This window comes from Physcomitrium patens, chromosome 19 (assembly GCF_059467195.1).
Source record: "Physcomitrium patens ecotype Gransden chromosome 19, ASM5946719v1, whole genome shotgun sequence".
Taxonomy (NCBI): Eukaryota; Viridiplantae; Streptophyta; class Bryopsida; order Funariales; family Funariaceae; genus Physcomitrium; species Physcomitrium patens.
Genome location: NC_143428.1, coordinates 2,734,157 through 2,744,340, shown reverse-complemented (window position 1 = coordinate 2,744,340; position 10,184 = coordinate 2,734,157). Strand labels below are relative to the sequence as shown.

General features: G+C 42.5%; 1 protein-coding gene across 1 annotated transcript; it reads right to left on the bottom strand.

Moving 5' to 3' along the window:
* Positions 1 to 832: 832 nt before the first annotated feature.
* Positions 833 to 4,337, bottom strand: LOC112272696 (uncharacterized). Its single transcript, XM_024500721.3, has 2 exons — positions 1,806 to 4,337; positions 833 to 1,160 (listed from the first exon to the last, which is right to left on the bottom strand). Exon 1 carries the CDS (start codon positions 4,093 to 4,095, stop codon positions 1,837 to 1,839), a length of 2,259 nt encoding a protein of 752 aa, XP_024356489.1. The 5' UTR covers positions 4,096 to 4,337; the 3' UTR covers positions 833 to 1,160; positions 1,806 to 1,836.
* Between the last annotated feature and the right edge of the window lie 5,847 nt (positions 4,338 to 10,184).

Below are 10,184 nucleotides of genomic sequence, written 5' to 3'. Positions count from 1 at the left end.
ACTTTGAACTATTCTATGGTTTTGGCCTACAACTTCCTAAATTCAAACACTCCTATAAGTAACCTCAATATTGTCTTGCTACAAATACATACTTTACTACTCTAAAAACTATAGACCTTCAATTATCTATACTCCTATTCAAAAACTAATACCAAAGACAATAGATCATCTAGTTAACCAATTGGCACTTTAATTTTTTTTAGTTGTAATGAACTTATGATTAAAAACATTTCACCAAACATTTAAGGACTCATACACAAAACAAATCTTATTGAAGTCATAAGCTTTGCTAAGTAAATTTAATATAACATGCTCAGTTTCTTTTGAGTGAATTTCAAAAGTGGAAAAGGCTACTCATTTTCAACATTACTACCAAAGTAACACGTGCAAATTTCATTTATTCGTTTTATTTCACTACCATATATATTACCCTTTCCTCAAAGTCTTGCAAACATCCACGAAATGGAATTCCCAAGATGGGTGACTAGTGGTACAACTAGTAACAGCATATGCACATTTACTCTACGAGTTTAACAAGGTTGTACTATTGTGAGCTAAATGATTCAAAACAATAGAGTAGGATAAGTTTGAAACATTCAACAGACTTTTTACTAGATACAAACCAAAGTCATGGAGTGATCAACTTAAAATATTGATGCTTACAATATTTCGGGGATGCTGCGGCGGATTGACACTTGGATTGCACATCTCTGCAGAAATTGTCCTAACAAAAGCGAAACCGAAAGTTGGATGTATTCAACCAAGAGTGAGAATCAAAATAGTGCACAGCAGTGAACCTCTATATGGGCCATAAAAGACCATTACAAGATGATTTGGAAACCACAGCTCTCTATTCAGATTGAAGTGAAATGACAATCCAGAAAGTGGTACAATACATTACAAACTTTGACTTTTACGAATCAAGGGAAGATCAAGGTAACAAACGTAGCTCGTAGTTATTCTTCTAGCTGCTGGTTGTAACAGGCAATTCTTGCCGTCAATTCTGCATCTCCTTGAGAATGATATCCAAGTAGTCATGTTCAACATGTTCCAACGAATCAAGTAATCCATTCCATGCTCTTTACCCGCCATAAACTACATCATCCTCTCCAGCCTTCAGGAGTGGATTTCGTGAATGAAATTTTGCTTTACATCTTCATCTGTTACACCCCAGAGAGAAATTTTGTGGGCGACTGAAGGAATTCTTCGTCGTTTCAATCTAAGCTTCATACATGGCACTCGCTTCCAATCAAAAAAATAGTACACAAAGCGATGAACACTAGTGATACAGGGTCTTCCTTGCAAACGAGATTACTAAAACTCGGCAACGGAGATGTATTAACATCAAAACTGAGTCTACAGAGGTACTATACCTCCTCATAGACAGCCGTTACCCTCTCCAGCAGCCTCCGAGATATTCGTGCTCAGAAGACAATGCTAAAAACTATACTGTATTCTAACATTTGCCGATGAAACGTTAGGTTCAACTCTGCTGATCAACTCTTTAAGGGGAAGACATTTTCTATCATGTGATTCATAGTCACCCACTCCGCGAGATGGCGCCACAGACCTCACTTCAGACTGACAGGGGAGGGAGAATTCGAAAACTAAGCCGTAAAAGAAATCGGTATCGATTGGACACCATCTGGGTGGTGACTGAAAGAAGCAAGATAAAAGATATCTGGCAGAAGCTGACCACTACCTCCAAACCTAGGGAGAAATCAGCTCCGAGGAGATAAGCAGACGACAGTCATCACATAGATGAGATACCGATAAAATACACTTGCACCATCCACACAACTCACCCCGTTCTTCTCTCATAAAGTCACAATTCAGTCACCGCTTTCCGCCGCAGACGAGCATCCTGCCTTGTGAAATGCGAGGTTGCAATCGGGTCCTCTCAAACAGGAACTCGTCAACGTTCACGACACCTTCATCTTTTCCTCGCTCCCGATTAGAACTCCTCCCCCACTCCACTGACTTCTGAGCCCATGCACTCTTCCATTCTCGAAAGTCGCATACTGCTTTCTCAATGCGCTCCTTCCTTCCGAGATCGACTTCCGGTTCCCAATCCAACCAAGGCAATAGCATGCCCTCATCATCAAGGGGTTTAATCTCCTTCTTCCTTATCGACACTACCTCTTGACTATCCGAGCTTTGTCTCCTCGAAGATGGTCTGAGATCGTCACACACCGTCGTCTCGCCGTCACTCACCCTGCCACTACTCACGGATATGTCGTCTACATCTATGACATTTGCATCGAAGTTTGCAATGATCGCGCACTCCTCAAAGTACCGTGCCGCTTCCTCATCTAGGGATTGTCTAATAAAGTCCGACTCGTCCATGTCCTCCATTGGATATCGGTGATTGTGCTGGGGCTTCATGTCCTCCACCGGAATAGGAATCCGCTGCTGTAGTTCGTCCGTTTCCACATCCAAAGAGTCTACGGACCCTTCTTTGATGTCCTTCACAGCATTCACCAGATGAAGACATCTTTGTTCCTCGGTGGCATACTGTGACCAAAGTTCCGAGACTTTCCTCTCTGAAACCTCCAACTTGGCTTCTATAACTTTCCGCAGACTCTCCTCCTTGACATTCTCCAGCTCGTTCCTCGCATCTGACACAGCTTTCCGAAGCTCTTCACATCTCGCGGTGTATAAAGCCATGAAGTCTACGTCTCCAGGCGCAGGAGCCTCTCTCGAAGTGCCAAGCACTTTCAATTTTATGGGCCCTACGGGAGATACAGCATCCACAGGAGCATCCGTGGGCGCAGACACATCATACAGGCAATTGTAACATAGGGTATGAACTTTCGTTTGCGTGTGAACCTCTTGAATAGTCTTCTCCTCAATTCTCCCCTCCACTTGGACGTCTCCATCGGTTCTTCCAACAATGCGATGGTGATGATCCTCCACACTTGCAGGTTTGGGTTTCTGATAGTAGACTGGTGTAGCTGAGTCTGAGAGCTCCAAATTGGCCAATGACCTTCGCACCTCCATTTGCGTGCTCGAAGTTCTTCGCGACACTCTATCTCGCATTCCAATTGGGTTCCTCCTTGTAGATCTTGACGACTGAACGCTCTCGTTATCGGAGCTATCCCGGTGAGTGCTTATGCTTCCGGTCCTATCCGCTCTCCGCATGTACCGTGGCTCTACCTCGCTCTCAGAGTCGCTCGCAAGAGTCCTGACCGTACTTCTCTCGGAATCGCTCGGGACCATCCGAGACGATCCCCTTAACCCAATTCCACTCTGACGAGTCGGAATGAGCGAAGAATCGGAGGCACCAGGAGAGCCGGGAAGAAATGGTGAATAAGGCACGTCGGTAGTGGCAGCATTAGTAGTTCTTCGACGGACGCGCTCCCCAGGCCTGACGATGCTGCTCCTCTGGGGAGAAGTGGCACGGGAGCGAAGTCCTACAGAAGGCTCCCGTCGTCTTGATGGACTGGCGGGGTGAGATTGAGTGCTTGGAGGAGTGACTTGGGTCAGACGAGCAGCCCGAGTTGGACTCGGACCCCGTGACACACCTCTACGTCCGCGAGTGGGACTTGGATTTCGCGAGGGCGAGCGCCTCCTGGCTTTCACAGGGCTCACAACTCTCGATACGGCCCGGCGCGTGGGGCTCGGAGCTTTGGATACGGCGCGGCGAGTTGGGCTTGGATTGCGCGACACTCCGCGACGACCACGAGTAGGACTGGGAGCTTTGGACGTCGAGCGTCTGCGAGTCGGACTGGGAGCTTTAGACGTCGCGCGTCTGCGAGTTGGACTGGGGGCCTTGGACACCGAACGTCTGCGAGTTGGACTAGGAGCCTTGGACACCGCACGTCTGCGAGTTGGACTGGGAGCCTTCGAAACTGAACGTCTGCGCGTGGAACTAGGATCTTTGGATGTCGAACGACGACGTGTGGGACTTGGAGCTTTTGACGTTGAGCGGCGAGTTGGACTAGGGTTACGTGACGTCGAACGGCGCGTTGGAGAGATATTGCGCGACACAGACCGTCTCGTCGGGCTCGTGTTCAGCGAAGAGTATGGCTCAATCTCTACCCCCCGTATGTCCCACTGTCGACGGGTCGTGGATTTGAATGCCGCAACAGCCATCGTTGCAAGTGCAGACTCCCTCCTATCACTTCAACAGTAAACTCTCCCTCAATTCTTCACCTCCTCCTCAAAGCTCCACTGCAAACTGCAACACCTGGACTAGCAGCCCCAAGCCCTAAAACGCCTTCAATTCAAAATCCCCCATGTCCTCTACTCCATCAACTCCCACACACACTCGACACCCTTAACAACCTCCTGCAACACATGCCCAACGAATCCGATACTCCAGTGCTCCAGAACTTGAGCACTCTTTCCATGAGCTCCCAGTTGTAACCTCCAACTCTCAAAACGTAAAACCTACCTCCGAAACAGGACGCACGGGCATCCGCAGAAAAGGGGGCAACGATAATCCGTCATCCACAACCTGGATAATAACAAGAGAGCCACAAATCCTACGAATGCCCCCAACCATAGACTCCGGACACGCAGGTTAAGGAACCAAAGAACAGTAAATGATCCTGCAAAGCCAAACGTTTGATACCTGACCGGTAATAAACTTTACCTTCTTTGTCCCTCCCAGCCCCTCCTCTCCCGTCACAAGTCAAATCCCGATAGCGATCAAAGATTTACGGTCCGTTGGGGCCAAGTATCCGCCGCTCCCTCAGCGTGACCTGCCTTAATGCTCTAATTCTGCTTCACGATCCGGCGATTAACTGATCTCATAATGAATGTGATTCGAACCATGTGACTGGCTCCGTGATACGATTGATGAATCACTTTCGAGAAGGTTTGCTTGGTTCACCTCATCGAATAGATCGACGCAGCTGCAGCACCATTGGTGACACCCAAATGCTAGTCTAGAGATGATTTGACGAAATTCTGCCTATCATCAGCTTCTCGGTAAAATCCTTCGATTTTCCAGGTTTTGGTTTATATTTATTACCTGCAACAGGATTGTGCGATCTCCAAGTGTGACAGCTGTTAGGTTGACGACTGGCTGCGATCACCAGTTCCACGGTTGGTGCATTTGAAACATCATCGTCAGCGCAGGGTTTGAAACATTTGTCAGGCCTTCCATGATTGGCAGCTTCTAAGCACAAATTTGGTTTTGTCCAAAACTCGGGAGGTCGAAGGTGGTGACTCAGGATCCCCTTACGACCCAGTTACAATTAGACCCCGCCAATACGACAATTCCTCAAAATCCAAACACACTCCCCACCCAGTCGACGAAAGAAAAAAAAAAAAAAAAAAAAAAAAAAAAACTCGTAGACCAACAATTGTTATTGGTTGCGAAAGAAAACAGCATGTAATGGAACGTCCATATCCATCTGGATCGATTTAATGAGGATGGAATACTATTTCTTTCCACAACTTTAGGCTTCAACTCGATGTTTACTTTTATATGGACAGGAGTTCGATATTTTCGTACACTATCACTTGAACACCTGTTCAAGTACGAACACTCCGTAAAAGCTAGGGGTTTGGGTTCTTCTAATAGATAGCATTAGAAGACTCCGACCCCTATTCAATTCACGGGATTAAATGCTTCGGAGGGAAGGGAGGGACGAGAGGGCCACGACGAAAGGGATGAACCACGACCCACTGCCCACTCATTGCAGATCCAAAGTACAAAGCATCGCATCCACCCCGCAACATCGCGACTGAAATGCGAAACCGTCGACGCGAACCATTGCGCCTCCAAGCACCGCACTTTGAACCCCACCCAAGTTTTTCTCGCGTCACTCGATTCACACGTGCTACCCCTAGTTGCAAATTGGGCAGAATATCCGCAAGGAAAAGGCTCCAATACTTGGAGTATTAGCGTGGACGCGACGCTTTCCGAAGTGTGTCGAAGGTAGAAGCCAATCCTGACGACAGCGGCTTTCGAGGCGTTGCCTCGCGGCTGCGGCGGAAGGGGGTGAGAAAGGCGATCGCGGGTGGGGTCTACCGGGGCGAGGCTTGGACACACCCGAGTGGGTAATAAATACCGTGGCCTCGGACCGGCGTAAAGATTGAATGCCGTCCACTTTGAGAATGCGAATCTGGCATTGGGGATGTGGACTCTCCCCAAGCACTCCCTCTCCACCACCCCTTTTGGCTCTCTCGCCCCACTCCCTCCCTCTCTTTTGTTATGTTTTGTTTGTTTGTTTGTGTTTTTATTTTATTATATATATATATATATATATATGTGTGTGTGTGTGTGTGTGTATGTATATATATATTTCTTCCTCCCTCTTTTGCATTGTTGGTACAATGATGCTCTTGGGTTTTCTTACTTCCATTGTAGTGCATCATTTTGTCTCTTGTTTGAGTATGTGTGTGCTTATGTGGAGTTTGACTCCTTGGATATTGGTTCCCATATACTTTGCCTCTCTCTCTTTTCTCTCAATTGCTTTGTTGTTGTTTGATATGTGAGTTTCTATTTTCTTGATAAAATAGCCAAAAGAATGCACTTTTGGACAAGTTCTTAATATCTCAAAGATGTAAAAACAAATTGAGCAATTTGGAAAGTTGTATTTATGAGTTGATATATTTGATAAGAGGTGGATTAATTATCCAATGTTCCAAAGGACCATCTTAATAGAGAATTATCTTTGTAGGTTCATAGTTTAAGTGCTATCTACAATCATTCCACTAAGTAATAAAGTTTTTGTTAAATTTATTTATTTGTTTATTTTTATTTTTTATTTTCATTATATATGATTTTATATAAATCTACTAAGATTGATTAAGCATGTTTAATCAATCTTCTAATTTGAATATTGAGTTAGATTTTTCTATTAAAAGAATTTATATATTATTATATCTAAATAAATATAAATTAAGTATCACAAAGCTAAACTAAGAAAAATTGTATACTTATAATTTAAAACTATTATTTTAGAAAAAAAATAATAATTTATATCTTTATTTGATAAGATTATATTTTTATTTTTTATTTTTTTATTTCTTTATATGAATCTATTATAGAAATAAGTTAATATTAGAAAATTATTAAGATTAAAAAAATTAATATTATAAAATATTAATTATATTTATTCATAAAATATTTTTAATATAAAATAGAATTTATTTAAAGGATTATAATTTGATTTTGTGGTTCTTTGTTCTAAAATAAAACTAAACATTACATACCACTTTCAACACATTTAGGTTGAAATTAAAACACATAGGAATTGATATTTTTTTTGTTAGAATGTAAGTATGAAATTCAATAATTAATACTTCAAATAGAATTATATATTATAACAGTCTGAACCAATGTATATTATTGGTAGTTAAGGACTTACTTTAAGTACGTAATGCAACCTTGATTGAAATAAATCAAAGAACTAAATCTAAATAGTAAGATTCTTAATTTCTAATTTTATTTTTACCGGATTTAAATCTACTAGGATTTCTTTTCTTTTCTCTTTTGTTTGTTTTTGTGTTTTTATATATATAAATAGTATGTCATTATTGTGTTATATTCTTTATTTGTGTAAGATTGATACTTTGGTAAGTGATATGTGTTTTGTAATTAGTAAACATTATTTGCTTTGTTGTAAATATATGTTATACATCAAATAAAATGATTTTGAAAGTTCAATGTATTTATGATTTACTATTTTTTTTCGACCTTGTGTCACGGACACAAAATATAGACTTGAAATCTAACAAGAAGTTCAAGAAGAAGTGGCAGAACTAGATTAAACAGATGAGTACAAGAACAACACCAGAAAGGTGAGCTAGAACTCGAAGAGATGTGTTGTCGAGACTGAAGAACTCTTCAGCCTCGATCCCTATATATACTCCTACTTAGGAAGCTTCTCGAGCTACTTCTATTAACTAGGAAGCTTCTAGAAGGTTCCAGAGGCTTCTTTTCTAGAAGGTTCTAGAAACTTCTCGAGCTACTTCTATTAACTAGGAAGCTTCTAGAAAGTTCCAGGGGATTCCTTTCTAGAAGCTTCTAGAAACTTCTCTCTAAAAGGTTCTAAGGAATATGTCCCTAACATCACCCCCTCCTTTAGCTTCGAGGTCTCTGAGAAGCAATGTTGTTGATCAGTACCAACGCAAGAAAATGAAGATTTATCGCATAACTTCTGCTATGAACTCCAACTGTTGTTCACGAGGCAAGTGGTTCATCGACCCTTGAAGCCAACGGTAGTGGCCCACGCCTTTGACTTCTGACCAAGCATGAACTTCCGTGTCCTCATTGTGAAATTGTCCTGCAAACACGCCTTCTGGTTGACCATTGTAAGCAGGCTCGATCTCAAATACGATCACCAGTGATCGGTTACTCGGTATCCTCCGTCGTCGTCGTGGTACATGTAGTTCTTCATCTCGGGGTCGCCTTCGTGAGCTACTTGGTTGCGATACTCTGACTGGCATAGTATCTATCTCTTGGCTATCCATTTCAAAAGACCAAACTACGATCTATCTTGGAGAAAATAACTACATCAACAATGAATTTTGCTGGTGCTCTCCCTTTTTCTTATATTGTTGGGAGAACAAGCTTCAGAAAGAAGCTATCATCGAATTGATTTAGGTTTATCGGGATGTCGTTGATGAAACTCCTGTACCTTTTGTGGCGCATTCGCAAGATTTTCAGTTGACTCCCACGTTCGCTCATTAATGTCATAGCTGCACCAATGAACAAGATATTCTAACTTTTCCCACCTTTGCCGTGAATCCAATACCTTTTCAACCTCGTATTCTTCGTGGTTCTCGATTTCAATACTAGGTGGCAGACATTGCACTCTTCTAGGAAAAGATGACTTTCGATAAGGTTCCAACAGAGAAACATGAAAGACTGGATGTACCTTCATAGAAGCCGGTAACTCTAGCCGGTATGCCACTGGATTAATTTGCTTCTGGATGATAAATGGTCCCAATCTTCGATAGTCCAACTTATCACATGGTCGCTTGGTCTTGATATTTCGTCGAAGAAGCCAAGCTTTGTCTCCAACTTTGAAAGTAGGTGTTGGATTCCGAAATCTATCTGTAGACGTCTTATAGGATTCTTGAGCGGATTGTAATTGAAGCTTCAACATAGTTTGAAGCTCTGATAGTTGCTTCGCAAATCCTTCAGCTGCTGGATTGTTATTTGTTGACGGACTCAATAAATCAAGCTTCGGATGATACCCATAGTTGGAAAAGAATGGTGTTTGTTGAGTCAACGCATGGAGGGTGTTGTTATATGCAAACTCGGCTAGCGGTAGATATGCAGTCCAATCGTCTTGCTAATAGTTGATGCTGCATCATAAGTACTGCTCCAAGACTTGGTTCACCCGTTCCGTTTGGCCATCAGTTTGAGGATGAAAAGCTGAAGAAAGCTTGATATCCACCTTCAATATCCCAAAGAGAGATCTCCAAAACTTTGACACGAACTGGGTACCTCGATCTGATATGATATCATCTGGTAGTCCATGATATCGATACACATTATCGAGAAAGAGTCTTGCTGTGACTTCACTGGACGATGTCTTCTTACAAGGAACAAAGTGTGCCATCTTCGTAAGCCGATCTACCATGACAAAGATGTTGTGAAATGAGTTTGATGATGGCAAGTCCGTGATGAAGTCCATAGAAATTGAAGACCATGGTCGACATGGAATTGGCAATGGCTGTAGAAGTCTATAAAGGCGATGCCGAGGATTCTTAGATCTTGAACAGATGTCACAAGAGAGGACAAAATCTTTCACATCCTTCGACATTTGGGGCCACCAAAAATCTCGGGAAATAAGCTCCAAGGTCTTATTGAATCCAAAATGTCCTGCAGCTGGAAAATCATGGCGAGATTGAAGAACTCGGAGTAGTGCTAGTCCTTTTGGAATGTACAATCGCTCTTCAAAGTATAAAAGATCTCCCTCCACCTTGAACTTGTCATCATTGGTACTTTGCTTGATATCAATGGCTACTGAATCTTTAATGGTCATAGCACGTACCTGGTTTAGGAAGTCAGCATCAAATGATACAATAGTAGCACAAAGTTGAAATCTCTCTCGCTTCAATAACGTTGTACATTGTTGATCAAACGCTGCTTCTCTAGCCTTTAGTGCAAGATAAGATCTCCTTGATAAAGCATCAGATAGTCCTTGCTTCCTTCTAGGTCAATAAGTGATAACAAAATCAAATCTAGATAGCGACATATTCCACCGAGCTTGACG